Here is a 23,802-nt window from a genome sequence, read left to right on the forward strand (position 1 = left end):
GACAAGATTTGTGGGAGAAAAAAAAAATAAAGGCAATAAATTATTATTTTTTATTTGAAGTAGTCACAACTCCCTTTTTAAAACTGAATTCAGGAGAAAAGGTTTCAAATGGAAGTAGGAAACCACTGGCTGAAACCAGGATACTAAGTAGCTACTCACCTTCTCCATCCTCGATCTATGAGGTCTTGGTAGTCTTGTACTGTCATGGTGTGGGACCACATCCCTACAATCAAAACAAAACAAATAATTAATCAAATTGTTTCCTTAAAATGTATAATTGATTTAAATACAATTTTATACATAATGGCAATCGTTGAAAATATGGCAACAAGCCTAAGCAGTGTTATGTATGAAAAGTCTCTTCACCTTAAGCCCAATCAGGCTTAAGGTTATAAAAGTGGTCACGCCTTTTCTTTTATTCACAAAAAGCGAATGGGACGAGGAAGAAACTGTTAATGAGATAATACTTCTGTGTTTAAATTGATGATAAAACTGAACCGGAAACAAGGAGAACGAGTCAGGCTCTTCACAAGTGAGTAAAACTAAAACAGCTGTGATACGAGGTATGTATACAAACAAGGCATAGTCTGTCAAGAAGTTGAGAGACTTGTGGTAGGTCCACATTTTTGTTCCAGTTTAAAATACTGTCTCCAAAGGGTCATTCCCACAGTACTTTAAGGCCCCAATGGAAATATACAAATTTATCATTTGTAGCCAGACCAGATCCCTCTTCCCAGAGCCGAGGTCTGAGCTCTTCCTTTCAACTTTCAACTTTCCTATCACTCTTGGAGCCTGCATAAACAAACCAAAACGTAAGCTTCTATTGCAAGAAAACAATCCATTTAAATCTAAAACAGCCGAGGTAATTAACTGTTAAAAAGTTCACACAACACACACCAACCTCTCAGTCGAGTATAATTTCCTATGTTTCAAAAAAATGATGCTTAGAGTCCAAGCAAACTCCACTAGTGAACCACAAAATGACAGATGAGTCTCCAACAGACACAGCGGCAAGACTGCAGGCTTTCTTTATGTCTGACACACATCACAACTTTTCACAGGACTCTCTGTAGTACTGTGAAAAACTAAGTGCACCTTTATTGTTTCCATAGGATCTAGAGCAGTGGTTCTTAACCTGGGTTTGATCGAACCCTAGGGGTTCGGTTAGTCAGTCTCAGGGGTTTGGGCAGAGCCTCCGCCGTGACATGCACGGCTCATTTTGTGCACCAGTAAAAAACATATCTACGTCTTGAATTTGAAAAAAATCATATTTTATTTTTCACTAAAGAGGGGTTCAGTGAATTCGCATATGAAACTGGTGGGGTTCAGTACCTCCAACAAGGTTAAGAACCACTGATCTAGGGTGAGAAGTAGCAGTCAGGTGCTGCTATACAAATCACTTGATTAAATGATCATCAGGAAGTGTGACCAAGGCTACCAAAGCAGAGATTTGGGCAGTTTGCTTGTCTGGAGTGTTCAGGTGTGTGTTAATTGTCTCAAAAGTGGAAGTCTCAACAAATTCATCCCAAAGTCGAAGAAAAGGCAAACAACCAAGAGATACATCTCAGAGTCTGCAGCCCTCAGTTAATGTGTTAAATGTTAAAGTTCAATACAGTACAGATAGAAAACCACTGAACATGTACAACTTCTCTGGAAAGATCACTAGGCAGCCTCGCTTCTGTCAGTCTGCCCCAGGGCAGCTGTGGCTACAACTGTAGCTTGTCTCCACCAGTGTGTGAATGTGAGAGTGCATGAATAGTGGTATTGTAAAGCGCTTTGGGTGCCTTGAAAAGCGCTATATAAATCCAATCCATCATTATTATTATTATTATTACTAGGAGGAAGTCTTTTTTCTCTCAAGAGAATGTTGCAGCACAGCTTATGTCTGAAAGTTGCATCTGGCCAAACCACAACACTTCTGGACCAGTGTCCTTTGGAATGATGAGGCCAAAGTGGAAATATCTACCATAATGCATAATATTAGCATAAACATATTAGCGTAAACAGCTCATACCAGCTGTCAAGCACAGTGATGGAGGGGATGTTTTGCAGTGGTGTTTGGTTTTTTGCAGCCACTGTACCTGGTTACTTTCCAGTCACTGAGCTGATTATAAACTCCTCTGTATACTCAAGTATTCAAGAGGCAAATGTGAAGCCATCTACATACCAGCTAAAAGTTGGTAGCAATTGAGTCATGCAAAGCGATAAGCAGCAGAATGGCTGACAAAGAAAGAAAAAAAACATAAAGGCACTGCAGTGACCCAGTTACAGTCCAGACCTCCAAATTCAAACGGTGTGGTGGGACATTACAGGGGCCTGGGTATAAACTAATGACTGCAAACTTCAGTGAACTGAAGCAACGTTGCAAAGAATTCCTCCAAAACAACGTGAAAAGACTGAGACAAAATCATATCATTTTTCTTATGGAAAATGATTCCTTCAAGTTACTGCTGCTACAATATGATGATTCTACAAATGAATCATGACGTGACCTTAGTTTTTCACAGGTCTGTATGAAGTTCCTGTGAAAACTTTCTAGACTGTATGTCTATACAACCGAATCACCATCATAAATAAACGTGTAAACAGTATGTCAAAATCTGTTTTTTCTTATGTTGCATTATTCAAATCATTGTCCCCCCCCCGTTACATAGATCTTCAGTTATCTTATCTGTCAGTGGTAAAATAAAGAGCACTGAAATTCACTCTGTTTAAAACCCCAGAGAAGTTATGCTTAAATACAAAAAGTTTAGGGCCTACACATTTAGTCTCTCGGATATTTCTGGCCTATGACTGTAAAATGATCACACCCTCTGAAATTGCAGAAATGTCCCATTCTCATATACATGTGCATTAAAACCAATAATGAGCATATAAAATGAACTTAAAAGGCTTTAAATTATGCTGATTAATTAACTCCTTTTATTTGAACATAATACATGTCATCAAAAAGCCCTGCTAATTTGTTAGGCAGGAATCATGAGTCTAAAATACAAAGAATAGATTCCATGTGCAGGCGGGATAAGAGTACAGTGGCTCACAGCACACCTGGAGTGTGTTTTCACCACTCACACCAGATCCCTTCTTCAGCCTTCACTCAGGCATGACAGACACAATAACACAGATGAGAGCAGATGTTGTGCTCTTGTTGTGAGGAGTTGCGTTTGATTTGTATCTGACAACACTGTTGATAATATCACTGCACCAATCACACCAAGGGAAAACATCATATGACGCACCTGTTCAGAAAAGTCTACAGTAAAGACGCACTGCTACTATATACTGTATATAGTAGCAGTGCGTCTTTACTGTAGACTTACATATATACTGTATGTATATAATATACATAATCCATGCATCTACAGCATAAGATGCTTTTTTGGAAATCGAATTTCCCAGAGGAACCCACCCGAGGGATTAATAAAGTTCTGTCTTATCTTATCTTATCTTTCCAGGAAAATAAAATGATGCCAGTGAGAATATAACATGAGATAACGCTTGACCTGCATCCACTTCCACCCTGTAGCACTGTTACATAGTTACAAGAATTACACAGGTAGTAAAGTCTCCCTTCTTCACTGCAAGCTGTCGTACCCATATGATGTAACAGGAACAGATTAACACTCTTATCTTAGATTAGACATCAGCTCTCGTCTGCAGGCGATGTGCCCAGTTGCTCATTGACTACACTGGGACCTCCCTAATTATAGTCTCAGCCCTGCTCAGATCAAATCAATGACACCAGTGTGTCCTCTTACCTTCTCACAGTTTTCATTTTTATGTGAAAGTGAGATCTTTTAAAAAGTAAGAGTAAAATGAATCGCTGCATCATCGAGGTTCATTTTTACTAAATATTCCAAAATATAGCCACGTGTCAGCATTTATAATTAGGCTGTTCAACTAGTACACTGTTATCCCTCTGTCACTCACAGCTAGAGAACAGAGTTCGCAAGAAAAAGTAATGCCAAGTACAATCTACATTACCTGTTACACCAATACAAAGTGTGAGAAAGTACTATAACACATGCGTCGCTCGTTGTCACCTATTGGATATTATACGACTTTTAAACCACGTAAAATATAAAATATCCTGGATTTCCTAAACTCGGCGTCACATCACAAATAAAAAAAGAGAAAGCTGCACTTTCTAAGAGCAGCAGCCTTGCTTCTCCGTCCTGCTGTTTAAGAGACTACCTATTAGCTTGGTGCTACTGCAAATCTACTGCTAACATGCTACAATTGCATTGTTACACCCCAAGTTAAACATTGTTGTCCTACAGAAAAAACATTCAACAATAACCTTAACTGATTTATTCTACAAGCCTTCTTCCGTTTCCCAGAAAGCAAAAGCTAGGCTAGAAGCTAACGGCTAAAACCTGAGCTAGGTCAATAACCTTAAACCTATCTAAATGATGTCAGGCTAACGCTAAATAATAGTTACACTCGCAGTGTGCGTACAGTCTATGTAACATACTCAAATACACTGACATTAGGGATAGGTGCAGTGCAAAAAAACAGCTAGCCGGCTATTATGCCAGAAAGTAGACGGAGCTAGGTCATTAGCACAAGCCAGTTCAGAGAACCCCGGCTATCCTCCACACAGACACACATATACACACACTTCATCCCCAGCTTACCACGAGAGAAGTTTCCCGTTTGGCTTTTACAGTAACCACAGCGGTAGCCATCTTCTCCCCCGAAATATTCTACTATAGTGTAAGACTTATTTCCTGCCATCTTTAAGATCTAGCACAGCTGACAGCTGAGACAGGTGACCGGGCAAGCCTTGCTCGACATGTAACCCCGCCCACAGCAAATACGTCATCAGTTGTGCGTAAAACAAAGGGAGTTCTGATAAAAGTGTTTAAGTGTTACAAGTAACACTCAAATAATGAAACAGCTTTTGTTTTTTGGATCAAAATAAACATAATGCATTGCAGCGCATTCTGTAGAAATGACTTTATAACTTCATATTTAAGAAGACAGAGGCAGGGGAGAGGATGAAGGCATGTTCAGAGGCCTGAACATGTTCTGAATGTACGGTTTGGAGACAGTGGCACTGGCATAAAGACAAGGGGTGAAGCTGGAGGTGGCAGATGAAAATGCTCACTTTCACTGACAAAGATAGACAGGATTGTAAATCTGTCTATCAGTGACAGTTCAGGCTGAGAACTTTAGAGATAAAGTTTGGAGAAGAAGGTTAAGATGGTTTGAACATGTGCAGAGGAGGGGTAGTGGACATACTGGACAAAAGATGCTGAAGATGCAGCAGCTAGGTAACAGATAATGAGGAAGCCCACAGACTAGGTTCATGGATGTAGTGAAGCAAGACATGCAGAGAGTTGGTGTGACAGAAAAGGATGCACGGGACAGGATGAGAGGGAGGCAGATGATCAGTTGTGGTGAGTCCTAACATTAGTAATCAAAAGAAGATTATTTAAAAACTCAGTTCTATCAATTAAATAGAGTAATAACCGAAATCAGGCTATATACCAACAGCTGCTTCCCCACTCTTAAATTAAACATAGTATGGATTAAGTAAACTAAAACAAAAAATTACAAAAATAAAGACCTTCGTTGGGGGGAAAATGGGCAGATTTCTCACCAAAAGCTTTGTGACACATAAAATTCCACAAGTTATAATTAAAGAACTGTACACCATATTTATTAAATTATCTGTGCAAAGAGGAAAGACAGCAAAGTAAATCCAAAACAAGATCCTGCATAAACAAGACCAAGGGAGAGTTTGCATGTAGAAAAATAACTTAGAAAATCACCGCTGGAACAATGATTTAGTTTTATGCAATTACAAAAATGGCGTTGGAGTGAAAAGCGCTTTGTCCAGTCCTAAGTTCTGTTTTACTTTTACAGTTTTCTCTCATTTAGCCACCAGTCAATTTTCTTGGGTTTCACATGGATTCATAGGTTCACAAAACCAGGATATTGGTTGTCTGATAAAAGTTGCCTCCATTCTTCCAACCACACAACAAAATAGACCTAAACAGGATTGTGAAAGCAGCTTGTGAGTTGAAATGCTACAGGCAGACACAAACCTCTAAATAAACACGTGACTTTATGTTGTTCAGTGGTTTCTAATTGAAACTCCCCTGCGGCACAGGGATGTTTTCGTGAAGGTATTTCATGCTGCCTTGCTCAGAGAAGTCAGCCACTGTGTGTCCCTCCCCTCGAAGGACCCACTTGGTGGTCAAAAGTCCCTCCAAACCTACAGGTCCTCTGGCATGTATCCGTGCTGTACTGATACCAACCTCAGCTCCTGCAAAATAAACAAAGTAAAATTAAATACCTTGTTTTATTTTCAACATAGTGGTAGTTTAGGTTCACTCGAAGGTAAATACACACCAAGGCCAAAGCGGTAGCCATCAGCAAAGCGAGAGCTGGCGTTCCAGAATACACAGGCGCTGTCCACCTGTTGCAGAAACTGTTCGGCTGTTTCTTCATTCTCAGTAACAATGACATCAGTGTGGGAGCTGCCGTATTTGTGGATGTGGTCCACAGCTTCCTGCATGCTGTCAACCACCTCAATGCAGCATTCCAGGTCCCCATACTCTGTCCTCAGAGACTTGACCTCAGATGGGCTAAAAGTTAAATAGGATGCGAAGCGAGGACCAGCATGAATCTTTACCTGTAAGAAAGCAATAACCAATAGTTTGTTAAAGAATAAAAAACAAACAAATGTAATTTACTGTATTTATGGATGTTGGTAAAGTGTTAAATTCTCTTGCTGTTTTTCCTATTTCTGAATCTCATTCAAAGCATACACCCAAATAATCCTGTTTCTTACTTGCTCTGTTCTCAGCAAGTCAATGATCTGGTCAAACACAGGAGTACGCAGCAAATCTCTGTGAATAAGAAGAGTCTCCATGGCATTGCAGGCAGCAGGGTAGTCACATTTAGAGTCTTTGACTGGAAAGAAACACAGTTTGTACAATCATTCAAAACCAGTCAGTTTGCATTAGTGACAAATGCAATTAAATGCAATTAAAAACCTACCAACATCAAGAGCTTTGTCAATGCTGGCATCACTGTCGACGTAGACGTGACAGATGCCCTCACTGTGGCCCAAAACAGGAATGCCCTTGGCTGCCCTCTGGATTTCCCGGACCAGCTGAGATGAGCCCCTTGGAATGATCAGGTCAATCATCTTGTCCAGTCTGCACAGATCCTCAACTTCCTCACGTGTGCTCACCTACAGCACAAATTCTTTTAGTGTATCGCAACAAATAAAATACTACCAGGAAACTAAAATTATATTTCTATAATGATTTTTAGTCTTACCAGTTGAATGGCATCTGCTACACCATGAATGGAAAGGGCCTCTTGAGTGAGTTGATGTAGAATTTTGTTGGTGTTGGAAGCTTCTTTGCCACCTTTCAGGAGCAAAGCATTTCCGCTTGCAATTGCTAGTGCTGACACCTGAAGTATAGCATTTAAAATGTCACTCTTTTTGAACACATATAAAACCAAAGACTTTAAAAAAGTATTCCAGACTGCGTAGACATGGTCTGACCTGTGGCAGACAATCAGGGCGAGACTCAAAGATGACCAGCAGGACACCGATGGGGACCGTGATCTGCTCTAGTTCTAGGTTGTTGGCCACTCTAGTCCTCCTCAGCACCCGGCCGACGCTGTCCCTGGAGGAAACGGCGAGCTGACGCAGGCCAATGGCAAGACTGTTCAGCTTGGCTGTTGACAGACTCAGGCGATTGATCAGAGGCTGGGACAGACGACCTGTAAGAGTAAAGTATGAATAAAAATGCTGGCGCATCAATCAATAAAGAGAAACGTGTTGCCAAGCAGGAGTAAATGCTCTGCTACGCGATGCCACACCCAATGACTCCTACCAAAACAGACTACAATGGTATCTGAGTCACAGATCTACATTCAGGTATGGATTACGCTAATCCGTGTGCCAGCTCTCCGCCTCTGTACCTAATGTTGTTGCTAGCTCCATGTCTTTCCTGTTTGCATTAAGAATTTCTTCTTTCTTTTCTGTAAGGAGCTCAGCAAGACAGCAGATGATCTCCCCTCTCTGAAAAAACAAACACATAGATGTGGTCAACACAATTCAAAATTAATTGACACTGCTGTCACTACGACGTAGAACTTATTTAATTTTGTGACCCTGTGCAACTAATTAGGATAATTTTTTCCCCCTTTACCTGTTCAGGGAGCAGGGAGGCCAGGGTTCTGCCTGCATGTCGTGCCATCTCTGTCTGCTGCTCCACAGTTGGGCCTGGTGGTGTCAATAACACCAACATCAAGCATAAATCCTCAAACCACAACAAAAAGATTCAAATGCTCTGTCTGAGTGGTTTTACCCAGTACCTGCAGGTTTCACTTCAGAGAAAAAGGTGCCAACTTTCTTCCCTTCCACAATGTCTGTGATGACGTGACCGGTGACTTTTGGATCTGTGCCATTGGCAATGATTACTGAGGTGCCACCCTGCAGTGCCCAGAGGGCTGCTTTCACCTGAGCCACACAACATGATTTAGTGTAATGCAACATTTTCATTACTGAAAGAACTCTGCCTCTTCATATAGTGAGATGAACTATTATCTGTCACACTGACCTTTGCTTCCATGCCGCCGATACCAACTCTGGATTTAGTCCCATATGTGATAGATTGTTGGTCTCCGGGATAGAATATATCAATGAGCTTGGCATCATCTGTTCCTGGCGGACTGTCGTATAAGCCTGAGGAAAAAATAAGAAAAATAAAATCACACATACATAGATATCTTCTGATTTAACAAAAACGCGAAAAAAACAAAACAAAAAAGTCTTCTATTAATGTATGACTACCTGGCAATCATTAATGAATAAAAGCAAAGCATCAATAAGTTGTTGTAATACTATGCATAATAATGGTTCACATTTATTATACATACAAACATAAACATAATCTACACAAATAACATACTGGCCATTACTGTGATTCTTAAATGCAAATTAAAGAAAATATTATTTAAATAGTCATATCTGTACCTTGGACATCAGACAGGGCAATAAGTAGGTCTACTTTCATTTCAACAGCCAGCCGTGCAGCCAAGCTGTCGTTATCTTTGATGCTTATTACCTGAAACACAAACCGATTTTTCATTAAGCAAAAAACACCGCGCAGGTCAGTAACAAGTTCAGTTGCTACTACATTTTAAAAGCTTCCCTCTCTCACTCAGGTGCAAAGGAAACATTGCATGCAAAAACAGGTGTACCCACATTTACACCCTGTAGGTCACTGTTGGGAACAGGGGGTGGAACAACAGCATCGTTCGTGTTAATTATCGGAACGATATTCATACGCAGCAGTTCATGTAGCGTGCTGTTCAGGTTCCGGCGCTTCTGTTCATCGTGAAAGTCCAGATTGGTGACCAGAATCTAAGGAGGTGGAAAGAAATGTGAAGAAGTATGTGACATTTTAGTCAGATGCTGTAGGTATTTTATTCTATGCCAAACGTAGAGCACATACTTGTGCAGTGCAGATGCTGTATTGGGTGAACATAGCTTCGTACAGCGCCATCAGACCGCTCTGCCCAGCAGCTGCACAGGCTCTTGCTTCCAAAACTGGGACTGTCTGAAAGACAGTGAGATTTAAACAAAGTTAACAAGATTTAGAAAGAAAGAAATCAGCACACTGTTATACAGTCTACAGTTACAAAATAGAGGGTCCAAGTTCCTTCTGTTATTCACCATGTCTTTCAGTTGGTTCTGCCCAGAATGCAGAGCTTGTCTGACACTCTGAGACAGCAGTATCTCATGTCTCAGTCGCTGCTTCCCAAATGCCACAGCACCACTCGTAACAATCATCATCTCCCTGCCTTGATTCTGTAGCATGGCCACCTGATGGAACACAGAAACAATAACATTTAAGATCTCTTTTCTTTGGAGCAGTCATTCCTCTATAAAAGACACTTTGTATCAACATTATTACCTGCTCTACTATTGAAGCCAGTCGTCCCAGTGCCAGACCACATTCATCTCCACGCGTCACCACAGCGCTCCCAAGCTTCACTACAATGCGTTTGGCTTGCTTCAGCTCACTGCGGTGTGCAAAGGACTTCCCATGGGGTCGAGGGAGAACGACTGCGGGGAATAAAGAAAACAATCACATTTTAACAGGCATAGGCAGCCGAGGAAGAACCAACACATATCGAAGTGATCCTGAGATTTGTGTACAAGCCTAGTATGATGAAGCACTTGGCTGATCACTTACATTTAGCCTGGGAAAAGGCTCTGATGTAGACTGGGCACACATTTGATTGCCGTGTTCTGAATGGCAGAGGAGAGCAGGAAGCCAACCTGGCAAACATGGCACTGAAAATTCAGGACCACTGTGATGAGCACAGAAAGCAATGCATGGTTAGTTTAACAATGGAATAGCATCAAATTAAATAAGCAGCTTCTGGGTAAAACAAACAGGCTTGACGCCAACGTTTTAAATAGATATATGGAGTTTTGCTGTCGCTTGAAAGCTCTGCATCATGTGTCTTCTTCTTATCAGTGTTATGCGATATTTGGACTTGACACACTGACCCATTAAAGATTGTTTTGCACCAAGTTAGCTTAGAAAAATACCAGCAATAATAGGCAGGGCAATAGACTGGGCGCTTTTCACTTGTTTAACCTGTAATACATATGAACGAACTGCAGTTTGCATGGTAGTTTATCAGACTATAGCAGCTACGTGTCGAGTACTTCTGTCAAAACATACCTAGGTTAGCTAACGTTAGCTAGCTTTAGCTGTTGTGAGCTGCCTAACTTGCCTCGGTTTTCGACAGAACAGGCGGAAGAGATTTTTTATAAAAGACTCCTTACCCAGCGAGATGGAGACCTGGAAAGCCAACCACAGCTACACTTGTAAGTGAACGGCGAAATGAAGACACGTATTCAGTGAGAATCGCAGCGCTTCACTGCCACATCCACAGCCCACGTTGTGTGGGAAGTGCCGTAATGCTATTCACGAACGACGTGCACATAAAATATCGTGGGGGGGGGGACGACGACGACGACATAAGACGTTGGCTTACGCAAGAAAGTTTTAACGTACGCATGAATTTTATTTTATTTTTTTGTGAGTGAGCACGGGTTGCACAAGTACAGAGACGTCGAGTGACAGTACTACACACTTAACGCTGAAACGAAGATTGGGTTGTGCAAATAGTGCAGAACAGTTTTATCAGCATGCACCGTCTATATCACAGAGAATGCAGACTTTTGCAATATGTATTATGCTATTATTGTTATTTATAATTACAAGTGATAGGCATATTTTAAAAAGTAATGTCGTTTCTTCTAGGGGCAATATAACATCGCAATAACATATTTTTTTAAATGGGAAATATTTTGTAATTTAATTCTGACAACAACAAGCGTGACTGTAAACAACTAATATCGCTTTTTTCAAGTTTTCGAAATTATATCTTTACAAAATAAAACAAGCTTCGCTTAAGTACTCACGTGACTTCCTGGCTCTTTTTACACCCGGAAGAGCAAGCGTCCTATGAGATCTCAAGTTGAGATTACTTTATCACACACCTGTGCTCAAACGAAAGAAATTTCACACTAAATTGATTCCCTTTTCCTGTCATTTTTTTTGTTAAATGACCCTGCATTTTGGACTGTTGACTTGTATTTTAATCAATTTCTTTGAAACTGTGCCATTAATTTGTGTGTCAACCATTTGAACCTGCTAGTGAAGCAAAAAACCAAAACAAACAGTCTTCAGTAATGTGACACTAAAGCCACGTGAGTGGCGTTTGTGCATGCCAGGACAGACCTGTGAAACATTAATGAGCAGGACAGTCAGAAGCACAGTGCACACTGAGCCACCATAACACCTGTACACAGAGCTATGGGGACCATGGAGGAAACTTTGAAGTGTCCTGTGTGCCAGGATTTCTTCATTGATCCTGTGACGCTGCAGTGCGGGCATGACTTCTGCCTCACCTGTATACAGGCTGTCTGGGAAACCGATGTGTCTGATGAGGGGCCTTTCTTCTGCCCGGAGTGTCAGATATTTCTCCCCTCTGACCTCACTCTGAAGATAAATGCAGACCTTCAGACCAAAGTAAAGGACTTCACCACTAAGACGCTGTCAGCAGCAGAGCGACAAGCAGCAGCTTCAACTAGTGAAACTAAATCATCATCAACTATTTGCTGTGACCACTGCATAGAGATGCCATCAGTAGCCATAAGAACATGCCTGACTTGCGATGCCTCGCTGTGCCAGGCTCACGCCCTGCTCCACCAACAGAGGTCTGCTCTAAGGGAGCACACAGTGGTGGAGGTGACCAGCGATCCACTGTCTCTGAAGTGCAGGGAGCACCGCGATGAGCTTAAGCTCTTCTGTATGGAGGAAAAGGTACCTGTGTGCTGTTTGTGTGTCCTGGTTGGCACGCACAAACATCACAAAGCCTCTCAACTGCATGAAGCCAAAGCAGACTTTAAGGTGATTATTATAATCTCTTTTCATTACTTGTGAGGAATATTTATCTATTTTCTTCCTGTTGTTTTTTGTTTGTTTGGTTGGTTGTTTTACCAGAGGCATGTTGTATTTCTGTCTCTAGAGTATGCTTGAGACCACAATGAACCAGCTACTAAAGAGGAGAAGTGAAGCTGAACATGCCATCAAAGACCTGGAGTCACTGTATACACAAACAGTGGTACAACCAATACAGAAATCACACTCTTAAATTGCTTAACTTTTTAAATTGATGGAAGCCATTCTTGTTTGTCTAACAATGCATTTAACTCATAGACCTCTGCTGCAGAGTTTAGAGAGAGAATCTCAGACAAGTACAGCAGAATCCACGTCGTGCTGAATGGCGATGAGCGTCTAATGATGCAGATTATAGACGCAGAGGAGACATGCATGACAGAGTGGCTGGAGGCCCAGAGGAGCATTGTAGAGGCTCAGATCAAAGAGATAGATGCATTCAGAGCCTCCAGCAAATCACTTCTCCAGGAAACCAATGATCTGCAGTTTCTGCAGGTAGGGTTTACATGATCACTTACCGTGACCAGAAGTGTAGCACAAATATAGCTCAAATGTTTCCTGTTGTTTTCAAACAGCAAATCACATCACAGAATCTTTGGTGAGTATATTGCTGAGTCCAGTTTGTAACCTGAAATTGCCCATGCTTTACGCTGCTCCATATAATTATTCACTGAGCCTTCCTGTGGTATGATTTTTATTTTTATTTGCAGTGATCCCTTGGAATTTGCTCCAATCCGAGAAGTAAACAGAGACCTCTGTGACCCTGAGAAGCTGAGAACAGTAGAGAGGCTGGTGGATGAACTCTCGGTCGCTTTGTCCCAACATTTTCCACGAATGTGGTCATGTTAGTAAAGCTTTTTTCCTTTGACATTCTAAATCCAACTCTCATTATCATTATAACTGTGTACTAAGTAAATATTTGTATTTGCAGACTTAAGTTCTCCTCTTCTAGACTTCAAAACAGCTCATCCAAAGCTGGAGTTATCCCAAGACAGAAAACAAGTGTACTGGAGACGCCAACCTTTCGGTGAAGGACAGAGCCCTCAGCCATATGACTCACAGTATAGCGTCCTTGCTCAGGAGAGTTTTACAGGTGGCCAGCATTACTGGGAAGTCATTGTCCAAGACAAGCCCTTCTGGATGATAGGTGTGACCACGGGGTCAGTCGATAAAAAAGCCAGTTTAAGCCAGAGTTCTTCCAGTCTGGGTGTAAATAACACATCTTGGTGCATCTACCATGGAGACGGACAGTACCTGGCGTGCCATGATACTCAGGAAAAGCAGCTGTCAGTTGGAAAGAGAGTCAGAAAGCTAGGCATACTTGCAAACCTCCAGAAGGGGGAGCTGTCATTCTATGATGCCGACGCTATGAGGCTGCTTCACTCCTTCTGTGTGCAGTGCACAGAACCTCTCTATCCCATTTTTAACCCATGCATTGATATGAACGGAGTCAACACACAGCCTCTTACCTTGTTTTGGATAAAGGACCCCTGGGATTGGCATACACGTGAGGAGAAAAGTGAACTCACAGGAACCATTTAACTGCCTCTGTGGGATGCAGAGTCACTGATCAAATAATTATTTTAAGTGTAATTTTCCATTTGTGCTCACATAAAATTACATTGTGAAAATGTCCAGCGTGCTGTACAAATCTAGGTTGTCAAAAATATTGACTACCACCAAGTTTCCGTGATTGGCTTTGACTCTGGTAAAGCTACAACGGCTTTTAACGAATATACCTACCTCTAACGTCTTGCTAAAATTAGGTTATATAATAATATATGAGAAGACACATCTGCAGACATATCCGTGACTTTATAATGTCAAGACTAAAGTTATGTAATCATTGCAGCATTGCCGTTTCTGCAGTTGACATGTACGCTAAATATTTCATTAAGTGGTATCAGGTTCAAACAGTGCATTTGCTCTGTGGCAAAGTCGATCTCTTTCTGCAGCTTAGCAGCTCTCATGTGTGCCTTGATGCAGTTCATAAAGTAAATGACCCGTGTGTAAACTGCTCATCAGACCATGGAGGACATGCATGCCTTTAGTCTCACATGTCAATGGCCCTACAGAGTTGTTGCCCTGCAGCAGACAATACACTGAGGTCAAATAACACGAACAGTAACGCTATATGTCTAGAAAAGATTAAGACACTTAACAATCTGATTTACACAATTCTTTGTGCATCACGCTTTTGCTCATTGTAAATAAATAAATACCTTTCTGCAGAAGAAGAAGAAGTCTGAAAGTTCACATTCAACACAATTAGAAAATATAACTCTCTCTTTTTTTGTAAACAGTAACATTATGCACCCATCACAGGGTTTTGAAAGCTCAGCCACCCTAGGGCTTGGTGAGGACATCCAGGAACAACACAGCACATCAGAAAGAAGAAGCATTTATTTGCATCATGTAATAATTCTGCCACAACTTTAGGACATTTTCAGTTCAGTGATGCAACTTGCCCCATTTTCCAGAGGAAACATGGTATAGCTACTTATATTGTGAGATTTTCTTTTCCATTCTTTGTTTCACACATATACAGCCACTCAAACACACTGTGCTTAATTAAAAAAGTAATTCAAGCCTTTGGGTTTTTTCCATGCATGCATCATTTATGTTATAACAGCGGATTTCAGATTTTTCCATCTTTTATGTGTAACTGATAAGACAATCCAGCTAATATCCAGTACATTTATGAATAGTTTGAATAATCATATAATTTGATTACATTTTAGGAAAAGCGTACAGTGTGTAGTGGTTGGAGATCTGGCGGGCATATTAGTGAGAAACAAAGGTTGCTCAAGGAATTGCTCCTTCAGTATTTGCCTTGATCCAGTCCAGGAAATGAGTGACCCGTGTGTAGACCCCAGGCTTGTTCTTCTTCCCACACTGGTCTCCCCAACTCACCACTCCATAAACAACATTAGCGTTGTTCTGCATGCACGTCAATGGTCCTCCAGAGTCCCCCTGAAACAAAATTGTACAACTGACTATATGCTACTACTGGAACTAATGTAATAACTTTCTGTAGATGCGTTAGTAATATACACGTTATAACAGCATCAAACCATCAAATGTCCTAACCTGGCAGGAATCCACCCCTCCCTCCAGGTAGCCAGCACAGAACATGGAATTGTCCAGCATGTTCCCATAAACAGAACGATCAGAGCACTTTTCCTGGTTGATCAGCAGGACATTGGCCTCCAGCAGGTGGCTGGAACCATAATCAGCTGCAAAGATAATGCAGAAATATATTAGGGGGTAACCCTTGTTTCTTTGTTTCATATTTCATGCCCACTTCCAGAACAAAATGAGTGAATGTTCATCAAAAGTTACTGAAGGTGATCTCTGCCTGTAAAGCTAGCTTCGGATACCACTGGAAAAACCCAGAACCTGTTGTAATGGTCGTCTGACCACATCTGCATTGATATATTGAGGTGTCAAAACTTGTCATTAAGGAGAGGTCATCAAATGTTGGAAAAGAGTTCAAGCTTCATTTAAAATAGAAAATGTCAAGTGTTTATCAAATAAGCCAAATTATGTACATGAAAAATGGCAACCTTTTTGTAACCTTACATACATTGCTCAGTAGCACCCCATCCAGAGATTTTGCACTCCGTCCCATCAGGCAGTGGCGCATTTGGTAGACAGGCTGTTTTCACAAACTGGGTCTCATTGGCACAAAAACCAGGAGTCCCACTCAGCTTCAACAAGCCTTTAGGAATACATGTGAGATATAAATGTCACAACAAACTCAAAGAAAGAACATCTGAACAAAATGACAGAGACATTTGAGACAAGTATCACCTATATCATTGTAAACAGCTTCATTGGTCACCCTGTAGTTTGGATTTTTAATAGTCCTTTCGACAGGTATGGTCTGAGTTCCGGGGTCTGGCTTACTCACTGAGAGACTTCCAGCCAGCACCTGCATGTCCTTGTTTGGTTCACTGTGCAAATAAAAAACAAAAGGGTTCAGTCAATATTTCATTGTCTTACTTGTAATCTACCATTAATCTGGTTCTTCAACCTTGCAGCCTTACATGCAGTGTGCAGCTGTCAGCACCCAGCAACTTGCGATGAGAATTCCTCCACAGACATGTCTGAATGGCTGAGCGGAGCCCGTTGGCTTCACTTGCACAGAAACCTGCCAGGGTATACCTCCTGGACTGACTTTCAGACCCCCAAAGATTCGGGTAAGAGCCTTTTTTGGCTGAGGTATGCCACAGGTGGCAAACTGTTTTGGTCCAGTAGTCGGAGGGAGAGGTGTCGCAGAAGGGCGGATGGGCTTCCCAGTTGATGGTATGGCAGTCGCTGGCAGCTTACCAGTAGGTTCTGGCTGCGGTGGTTCAGGCTGTGTCGGTTCTGGCTGCGGTGGTTTAGGCTGTGTCGGTTTAGGCTGTGTCGGTTTAGGCTGTGTCGGTTCTGGCTGCGGTGGTTTAGGCTGTGTCGGTTCTGGCTGCGGTGGTTTAGGCTGTGTCGGTTTAGGCTGTGTCGGTTTAGGCTGTGTCGGTTTAGGCTGTGTCGGTTCTGGCTGCGGTGGTTTAGGCTGTGTCGGTTCTGGCTGCGGTGGTTTAGGCTGTGTAGGAGCAACCTCAGTCGGCGGCCCATCTGAAAACACAGATCCAAGAAGATGGCACAGATGTTTTGCTTGCAACACTCAAGATCAAAATGTTGCCCATCACTTTAAAACTCACGTGTCGATACAGGACATTTTGGCACATCACAGTAGTCCCACAATAACCTGTGGCCTCTTCTGAAAAAGCACCAGGGCTTTGGCTCTCCGTCAGGGTTCCTGAATCAGAAAACGTCACTGAGACAGACCTCTTATAGGTGTTTTCTGCACATTGTATAAATGGAGTTACTTCTGACCTGCAGAAGTTGTGAGGGCCAAGGCCGTCTTTGTCCTCAAAGGAGGTGAAGGGATTAACACCCGATGCCAGGATGAAGTGGGAGTTCCAGTAGAGGCACTCATCACCATCATCCGTCTCGCTCACATTGCCACGATATGACTCTCCATCGTCCACATAGCAGTCGTTTGGACCTGAGAAATGTAAATTACTCAGTGAGTCAATGAATTATGATAAATATATATGAAGAAAAACTGTAGAATGAATTATTTACCAACATGGCAGAAATGTCCTCCGAACCCTTCGGGGCAATGGCAGTCAAAGTCATTTTCATCTCTGATGCATGTGCCACCATTTTTACATGGATTAGGATTACAAACTGAAACTTTGGAGAACAATAAAACAAAATTTAGGCTGTTGTTCAGTAACTGCTAAAATCCTCACCAAACAGGAATTTGGGCTTTTTAAAATATATATATTTAAATCAACATACTAGTTTTGCAGTCTGGAGGCTGAAAGGGTCGCTTGCATTTGCACTCATAGTGCGGAGGAGTTGAAGTCAGTACACATTCGCCATACCCGCATTGACCTCTTTTACAAATTCTTGGACCTTAGAGAATAACACCATTAGGATATTTTTAATAACATTAATTCAGTTTGTTTTTTTACACTTCGCATATATATATATGCAATTTGACAAAAGAATGGAGAGAAGGGATTTTTTTCTTCACACCTCTCTCGCATTTTTTTCCCTTGTAAGGTTTGGGACAGTCACATTTGAACTTTCTCCCGCCTTTCTCCTTACACACACCATTGTTAAGGCAAGGATTTGGGGTGCACTGGCCTGAGAAATAAAAAATGACAACACACCGTAATGTCAAAATTAAACCTTTCCTCTGTAGCATTAGAAGAAAACATGCCACAGATTTGCACGAGACGTTTGTTAGTATCTTACCGTCTAGGTCCAGAAACTTATTAAGCCAGTCTGAATGACCATTTTCATCATCCTCATCATCCTCATCCACGACCTTAAAGAAGAGATCTAGAACAATACTTTCCTTTAGATTTACAGTTTTAATTCTTTAAATACTACATTTCAAACCATTTTCTATATATGTTACAAAAGCAACATAAAGGAGTACTAACCCTCAATTATATCTTTAAACCTTCCTTTTGGTCTCTTTTTCTCATGTTTCCCATGTCTTTCAGGCCGTGCAGAGTCCCGATGTCTGTCTTGTCTTTCAGGCTGTGCAGAGTCCCGATGTCTGTCTTGTCTTTCAGGACTTGAAGACTCTGGATGTCTGTCTTGTCTTCCAGGATGCGAAGAGTCCCGATGTTTGTCGTGTTTATCTTTCAACTACATTTTTTAAGGAATTGCAGATGACAGCATAACATAAGAGCACGTACACATCCAAATAACTATCTCTATCACGCTATATATTCATGTCTATCTGTCTATCTAGCTATATATGTGGCTAAAGCTATTGACTTAACCTTTTTAAACAGAAACATGATCTACTGTGTTTTTTGACAGAAAATGCCACAATGTAAATAACATACAACGCATGTGATTATTAAATTCAGTTAATACATACTTCAGCAGGTATGAAGAGCACCGCTAAGAAGAGACAAAGGAAGAGGAGTTTCAGGTTCATGATGGCAGTTGACCAGAAGACATGTAGGAGAGTAACATGAGAGTGAGCTGACTGGGGGAGCCCTCGCACTTTTCCAAACATTTGGTAAGTACACTAACCTTTGAGTTAGCCCTTTCTTTCTGTCTTTTTTTTTTCTTTTTTTCTTTTTTTTTGTCTGGCATCCATCCACGTTGCTGAGTCAGTTGTATTGATTATAACTGAGCTCTTAGATAGTTACCTTTATGGTCCTACATAATAGGAAAAATTCAGCTGAGTTTACCAATCGCTTGTGAAAAACACATTTAAAATCAAAAGATATCTTCCCCCAAATGCTGACTTCAAGTTACTATATCTACATGAATGTTTTCCATGTAGTTTTGGTTACATAACTACAGTGTAAAACATTACATTTCAGGAAATGTGGTCAAATAAATTTACTTGATTGGTATACATTCATGTTTATACCAAGCATATTTTTCTTAATGATTAATTGTTTAAATAAATGAACATTTAAAATTTATACATTTCAGCTGCATTAAAAAAATGTCTTAATGTTTATTAAGGGCAAAAAATCTTTTTTTTAGTCTAACGGAGCATAATAACTGTGTCTGCCAGCCTGAACCAATTCCTCACATCAAAAAATGTTAAGTGAAATAAAAGATAATCTGCCAAGCATGCCCAGGTGCAGAGAGCATGTTTGCTTAGGACTGACTGTTTGTTTGAATGTAGACTTTGGATCCACACATAGGTTCATATCAGGATAAATACCAGTGTGCTTTTACTAAAATCATAATTCGCTGAACTAGCTGGCAAATCCAGCTGATCCATAATGTGTTAGCAATGCTGAGGACTTTTCCCTGCTACATGAAAACCTCATGCGATACCCAAACAGTTACTAAACAGATTAGTACCTGATATATTTTCTTAGACTTTCACAAAGAATGATGCTCTTGCTTTAGTAACACCCTGGTTTTAATTTGAAAGTCTCAAGGTCTAAGTGATGGACATGCATGATTCCCACAGCTTTAACTGTAACAACCGTAACAGCATCACACTGAAATATTATTGTGAGCACAGAAAGCATTACACAGCCTGAGCATTAACACTGTCAGAATGTTGCACAAGCTCACAGAGTCGTTTCAAACTTCATAATCTCTTTATTTTAAAAAGTCGTTAGTTACAGCTTTAATATTTTTGCCTTATTGTGGAGTAGCAGCTTAAAAAGTAACTGTTCAACAGCTCTTCTGTGAAGTAAACCGGAGATCCCTGTTGGCAGATGAAGGGTTACAGATAACAATAGGTTTTGCATTGTTGCCATTGTGGTCATGACCAGGGCAGACAGCTAAGTAGAGGCAGTCTGAGAAGGTCCCCGTGCAGAAGGCAAACAGGGGTGTCATTTTGTCCGCCTCGAGAAACATCACCAGCCCTGCAGGAAAACTACACAAAACACCAATCCGGCAGAAACGCTTCGTGAAAGGCAGCTGATGCGGAACGCCTCCATGCCAGGCCGTATACTCGCCATCAAAAAACTCCACACACCAGGACTCAGGCCCGCGGCCGAGCCAGCAGTCCTCAGTTGTGCCCTTCCGAGGAATGTTGGGGTAGGTGACACCGAGCTCCCAGTAAGTCTTCCCAGTTACATCGATTTCCCAGTAATGGCGACCAAAGCTGAAGCCCTGCAAACTGATGACATTGAGGGTAGTGTCAAAGCGTCCAGGTAAGTCAGGAAGTTGCTGCCAGGTGTCCGTATATGTGGCACTATCGCCTTGGGGAGAGATGATCAGCTTTGGGTGGGCGGTTTCCGGATCCAGGCACACCTCGCTGGAATCTGGAGATATTTTACATTTTGGAATTTAACAATGTTTTAATTGAATGTTTGATTGTAATCATAAATAATATAAAAATATGTAAACTGACAGCTCTTGATGAGTTTCTTGATCATCGGGGTCTGGGAGCAGACAAGCAGGAGCATGTTATTGGTGAGGCTGATGATCTGCTCAGCTTTAGCTTCATCCAGGCTCACACTGCTTGGGTCTGTTTGGTTTAGCAGATCAATCACTCTAGTGGAGGCACACAGTAAGTAAGTAAGTTGGTACATACAATAATGAAGCTTATTTCTATGATAGATTATAATTAATTTCCCTACCTGTCTGCTGTTTCCATGTCTTCCTGTTCAGGGTATGAAAAGAACGACTGGGGAAAAAAGTAAAAAATAATCTCGATTATTTTTATTTTATCAGATTTATATTTTTGTTAAGACAGGAAACACATAACATTTCCAGTTATATCTGGCTATTGTCAACTTTTTCACCATTGTATCAGGCTCTGTGTCCATTTGGTCCAGTGCCAGAGTGAGTCTAGCCAGGTCCTGCTCTATCTCCTGGATCAGAGAACAGTTCCTCTCCATGAGCTCATCCAAGGCAGAGACAGCAGCCCGCTCTTCCATCTCCAGGTGGGACAGGGTAATCCTCAGGTCCTCATCCAGGACAGCTTGGATTTCTTGATATTTCCGAATGATACTCTTCCTTATCACTGAGGACTTTTTCTGAGTCGGGCATAAATATTTAGAAGTTAATTGCAGCCCTGTCACGAGTAATTATTTCACCTCTCTGTTCTGTGAACGGAACGAAACTCACTGTGATTTCTGACTGTCGTGCCGCGAGTTTCCTCAGCCTATATTTGACTGCTTCTCTCTGCTTCTTTAGACACTCTTGGTGCTTTACCAGTGTCTCCTAAAGAAAGGGTTTCACACATATTGAGAAAACCTCAGTTGAAGCTAACAAAGTGGATCTGGCAGTGAAGTGCAGCTGCAAAAGCAGAAGCTCATTATGATGCAATGATAACGGCAACAAAGCAATGACCGACAGGAAAATACTTCTATCAGCCATGATAGCCTTGTTTCAGACTTGTTATAGTATGAATCATTGTATGAAAGGGTTAGGATTACGAACTTTTACAATATGCTGATGACTTACTTTTATACTTATCATGTGCTTTGGCAAACCTTTGTTATAGTTTTACCATCACAATGTTTCTCACACATACCGTACCTTCACACAGTGGGTTCATTGCTTCTTTTTCTTGGATGAATTAGAGAAAATGAAGTTCTCTGCAAGGTCCATTACTATTTTGCTCGTTTGTGTTGTTGTGTTTGCACATCTCTGTTGCTTGTGGGGCTCGCACACAAGAATTTCACTCGCATGTGCTGTGCCAGTGTGCCTGCACATGTGATGTGACAATAAAAAGTGATTTGATTTGATTTTGATTTATTACTTGTTTAAAGAATTGAACTACTTTTCCTTTTTTTCTTTTCTTTTAGCTCTTTTCTGTCACTCCTGCATGGATGATTTCAGGTATGTTAAATTTGTATAGTAGCTTCTTGTTTCAGTTTTCTCCCAGTCGTCACTGGGAGGCCCCATGACCTCTAAACGCACCATATAGTGTTTGTAAGCTGTCACCTCACATTAAATTCAAAGGAAAATCTGATATATAAGCATGTCAGGCTTGATTAATTCATTTGTTTCTCACCTCTCCTTCTGATTGTATTTGGCCTTCCTCTGGTTTAGACCCAGAATTGCCAAACCTCCGATTATGATGAAATTCCTGGGGGTGTGAGATATGCACCTTGAATGTTCTCATTCATTCTCTTAATGTCTTTTACACTGTTAACTTATTATGACTGACTTTTGAAAAAGAGCACAGCTTTTGGTTAAATGAGTACTTAACTGTTATTTGATGTACGGTACACATACTGTATATAGCCTGGTGGCGTTTCCTATATTTCATTTTTGTCTTTATGGAGTTTTTCTTTAGTTTTGTCACTAATCTAATGCTGTAAAAGAAAACAAGAATCAGAAGTGACTCGGACTGTTGGAAAATGGTCTTCATTTCTGCTTACAGCACTCAACCATACCTCGCAGTGCCAATTTGTTTGTAGATTTATGTAAATATCACTCAAAAAATACACATCTCCTCTGTGGCATGTGACACTGCAATCCTTCATCTTTATCCCATAATAATATCCCTCTCTGACTGAATGAGGCCACACTGAAGTTTTCAAATGTATGCGCTGCACAAGGGATGCATTAATACTTAAGAGTTATACTGTTTGACTTACTGAAATTCTTCTTGTTATAAACTATTTATTCAAAGATGTGTGTAATGCCATTTTAAAAAAATCATTTTGACGTTTGTTTTATTTGTTTACAATATTTGTAACTACAGATTGTCCCATGCTGTGTACAAGTGTTTCCTAAAGAATGGTGTAGTTGATGTTTGGTTACTGTGCTGAATGATGAAGGGTTGACACCAGAAGAGTGATTCGATTCCGGTGAAATAGAAAACTTCTCACCTTAAATGTGAACACACAGGCCTCCCAGAAGAAGTCAGTCACAATAAGCTACTCGTATAAGTGCAATATGACATGAATGCAAACCCGGAGAGGAAACAATTTATAAATAGGTTTTTATACTTAGATGGATTCCATTTCTCACCATGTGGTATTCTAAAATGTATACAATACATTCACCAGCCACTTTGTTGGGTTCACCTGCTCAGCTGGACGTTAACCCGAATATCTAATCAACCAGTCACATGGCAGTAACTCGGTGGATTTAGGCATGTATACATGGTCAAGACGACCTGCTGAAGTTCAAACGGCATCAGAATGAAGAAGAAACATGTTTCATGTGAGTTTTTGAACATGATATGCCAGACACGCTTGGCTGAGTATTTGACAAAACTGCTCGTCTACTGCATTTTCCCATGAAACCATCTCTAGGATTTATAGAGAACGAT

The 23,802-nt window shown here is 41.0% G+C and overlaps 5 protein-coding genes across 14 annotated transcripts in view; 1 reads left to right on the forward strand and 4 right to left on the reverse strand.

The window, feature by feature from the left end:
• Positions 1–4,821, reverse strand: part of ate1 (arginyltransferase 1) — a 52,258-nt gene extending 47,437 nt beyond the window's left edge. For 2 of the 6 annotated variants that reach the window (XM_026190969.2, XM_026190968.2), the window contains exons 1-2: positions 4,638–4,816; positions 160–223 (exon numbers count right to left, since the gene is read on the reverse strand). In XM_026190969.2, the coding sequence (XP_026046754.1) occupies positions 160–223; positions 4,638–4,737 (164 nt within the window). In that variant the 5' untranslated portion in view covers positions 4,738–4,816. Of the gene's footprint in view, positions 1–159; positions 224–3,594; positions 3,614–4,637 lie in introns of those variants that run through there. The other 4 variants (XM_080288077.1, XM_026190964.2, XM_026190967.2 and 1 more) reach the window with 4 other exon arrangements.
• An 822-nt stretch (positions 4,822–5,643) lies between these two features.
• On the reverse strand, positions 5,644–11,497 carry LOC113035413 (delta-1-pyrroline-5-carboxylate synthase-like). Of its 2 annotated transcripts, none has more exons than XM_026190961.2 (17): positions 11,477–11,497; positions 10,233–10,350; positions 9,951–10,102; positions 9,710–9,859; positions 9,489–9,593; positions 9,239–9,397; positions 9,008–9,098; positions 8,592–8,716; positions 8,347–8,491; positions 8,181–8,254; positions 7,951–8,050; positions 7,529–7,749; positions 7,297–7,434; positions 7,012–7,207; positions 6,803–6,924; positions 6,361–6,643; positions 5,644–6,274 (listed from the first exon to the last, which is right to left on the reverse strand). In XM_026190961.2, exons 2-17 carry the CDS (start codon positions 10,327–10,329, stop codon positions 6,093–6,095), a joined length of 2,340 nt encoding a protein of 779 aa, XP_026046746.1. In that variant the 5' UTR covers positions 10,330–10,350; positions 11,477–11,497; the 3' UTR covers positions 5,644–6,092. The 2 variants fall into 2 exon arrangements, with proteins under 2 accessions (XP_026046746.1, XP_026046745.1); XM_026190960.2 differs by lacking the exon at positions 11,477–11,497 and adding an exon at positions 10,835–11,131.
• A 242-nt stretch (positions 11,498–11,739) lies between these two features.
• LOC113035415 (E3 ubiquitin/ISG15 ligase TRIM25) lies at positions 11,740–14,189 on the forward strand. Its single transcript, XM_026190963.2, has 6 exons — positions 11,740–12,467; positions 12,586–12,681; positions 12,777–13,010; positions 13,091–13,113; positions 13,226–13,359; positions 13,447–14,189. The coding sequence occupies exons 1-6, from the start codon at positions 11,871–11,873 to the stop codon at positions 14,055–14,057; spliced, it is 1,695 nt and encodes a 564-aa protein (XP_026046748.2). The 5' UTR covers positions 11,740–11,870; the 3' UTR covers positions 14,058–14,189.
• A 711-nt stretch (positions 14,190–14,900) lies between these two features.
• LOC113035414 (factor VII-activating protease) lies at positions 14,901–19,145 on the reverse strand. Of its 3 annotated transcripts, none has more exons than XM_080288071.1 (14): positions 18,967–19,145; positions 18,518–18,728; positions 18,327–18,413; positions 18,105–18,215; positions 17,865–17,981; positions 17,646–17,756; positions 17,394–17,565; positions 17,219–17,316; positions 17,109–17,132; positions 16,565–17,003; positions 16,329–16,471; positions 16,102–16,236; positions 15,606–15,751; positions 14,901–15,488 (listed from the first exon to the last, which is right to left on the reverse strand). In XM_080288071.1, the coding sequence occupies exons 1-14, from the start codon at positions 19,105–19,107 to the stop codon at positions 15,321–15,323; spliced, it is 2,103 nt and encodes a 700-aa protein (XP_080144197.1). In that variant the 5' UTR covers positions 19,108–19,145; the 3' UTR covers positions 14,901–15,320. The 3 variants fall into 3 exon arrangements, with proteins under 3 accessions (XP_080144197.1, XP_080144196.1, XP_026046747.2); XM_080288070.1 differs by having other exon boundaries at positions 16,565–16,964; positions 17,010–17,132; XM_026190962.2 differs by having other exon boundaries at positions 16,565–17,132.
• A 997-nt stretch (positions 19,146–20,142) lies between these two features.
• On the reverse strand, positions 20,143–21,770 carry LOC113035418 (zinc-binding protein A33). 2 transcript variants are annotated; one of them, XM_026190970.2, is made up of 5 exons: positions 21,642–21,770; positions 21,317–21,550; positions 21,152–21,198; positions 20,923–21,065; positions 20,143–20,833 (listed from the first exon to the last, which is right to left on the reverse strand). In XM_026190970.2, exons 2-5 carry the CDS (start codon positions 21,449–21,451, stop codon positions 20,238–20,240), a joined length of 921 nt encoding a protein of 306 aa, XP_026046755.2. In that variant the 5' UTR covers positions 21,452–21,550; positions 21,642–21,770; the 3' UTR covers positions 20,143–20,237. The 2 variants fall into 2 exon arrangements, with proteins under 2 accessions (XP_026046755.2, XP_080144204.1); XM_080288078.1 differs by lacking the exon at positions 21,642–21,770 and having other exon boundaries at positions 21,317–21,596.
• Positions 21,771–23,802: the final 2,032 nt, after the last annotated feature.

The sequence above is a fragment of the Astatotilapia calliptera genome, chromosome 13 (genome assembly GCF_964374335.1).
Source record: "Astatotilapia calliptera chromosome 13, fAstCal68.1, whole genome shotgun sequence".
In the NCBI taxonomy this organism is placed as follows: Eukaryota; Metazoa; Chordata; class Actinopteri; order Cichliformes; family Cichlidae; genus Astatotilapia; species Astatotilapia calliptera.

What these genes read in the sequence shown, in the direction of transcription:
- LOC113035413 (XM_026190961.2), bottom strand. Translation starts at nt 10,329, where the DNA reads ATGTTTGCCAGGTTGGCTTCCTGCTCTCCTCTGCCATTCAGAACACGG. An exon ending in ACAGCATCTGCACTGCACAA is followed by an intron (nt 9,398 to 9,488) that starts GTATGTGCTCTA and finishes CCACCTCCTTAG; the next exon opens with ATTCTGGTCACCAATCTGGA. An exon ending in GGAGCTAGCAACAACATTAG is followed by an intron (nt 7,750 to 7,950) that starts GTACAGAGGCGG and finishes TTACTCTTACAG; the next exon opens with GTCGTCTGTCCCAGCCTCTG.
- LOC113035418 (XM_026190970.2), bottom strand. Translation starts at nt 21,451, where the DNA reads ATGGAAGAGCGGGCTGCTGTCTCTGCCTTGGATGAGCTCATGGAGAGG. An exon ending in ACACAGAGCCTGATACAATG is followed by an intron (nt 21,199 to 21,316) that starts GTGAAAAAGTTG and finishes TTTTTTCCCCAG; the next exon opens with TCGTTCTTTTCATACCCTGA. An exon ending in GACATGGAAACAGCAGACAG is followed by an intron (nt 21,066 to 21,151) that starts GTAGGGAAATTA and finishes TGCCTCCACTAG; the next exon opens with AGTGATTGATCTGCTAAACC.
- LOC113035415 (XM_026190963.2), top strand. Translation starts at nt 11,871, where the DNA reads ATGGGGACCATGGAGGAAACTTTGAAGTGTCCTGTGTGCCAGGATTTC. An exon ending in AAGCCAAAGCAGACTTTAAG is followed by an intron (nt 12,468 to 12,585) that starts GTGATTATTATA and finishes TTCTGTCTCTAG; the next exon opens with AGTATGCTTGAGACCACAAT. An exon ending in CACTGTATACACAAACAGTG is followed by an intron (nt 12,682 to 12,776) that starts GTACAACCAATA and finishes TTTAACTCATAG; the next exon opens with ACCTCTGCTGCAGAGTTTAG.
- LOC113035414 (XM_026190962.2), bottom strand. Translation starts at nt 19,107, where the DNA reads ATGTTTGGAAAAGTGCGAGGGCTCCCCCAGTCAGCTCACTCTCATGTT. An exon ending in GCCTCCAGACTGCAAAACTA is followed by an intron (nt 17,757 to 17,864) that starts GTATGTTGATTT and finishes TGTTCTCCAAAG; the next exon opens with TTTCAGTTTGTAATCCTAAT. An exon ending in GAGGGGTGGATTCCTGCCAG is followed by an intron (nt 15,489 to 15,605) that starts GTTAGGACATTT and finishes ATTTTGTTTCAG; the next exon opens with GGGGACTCTGGAGGACCATT.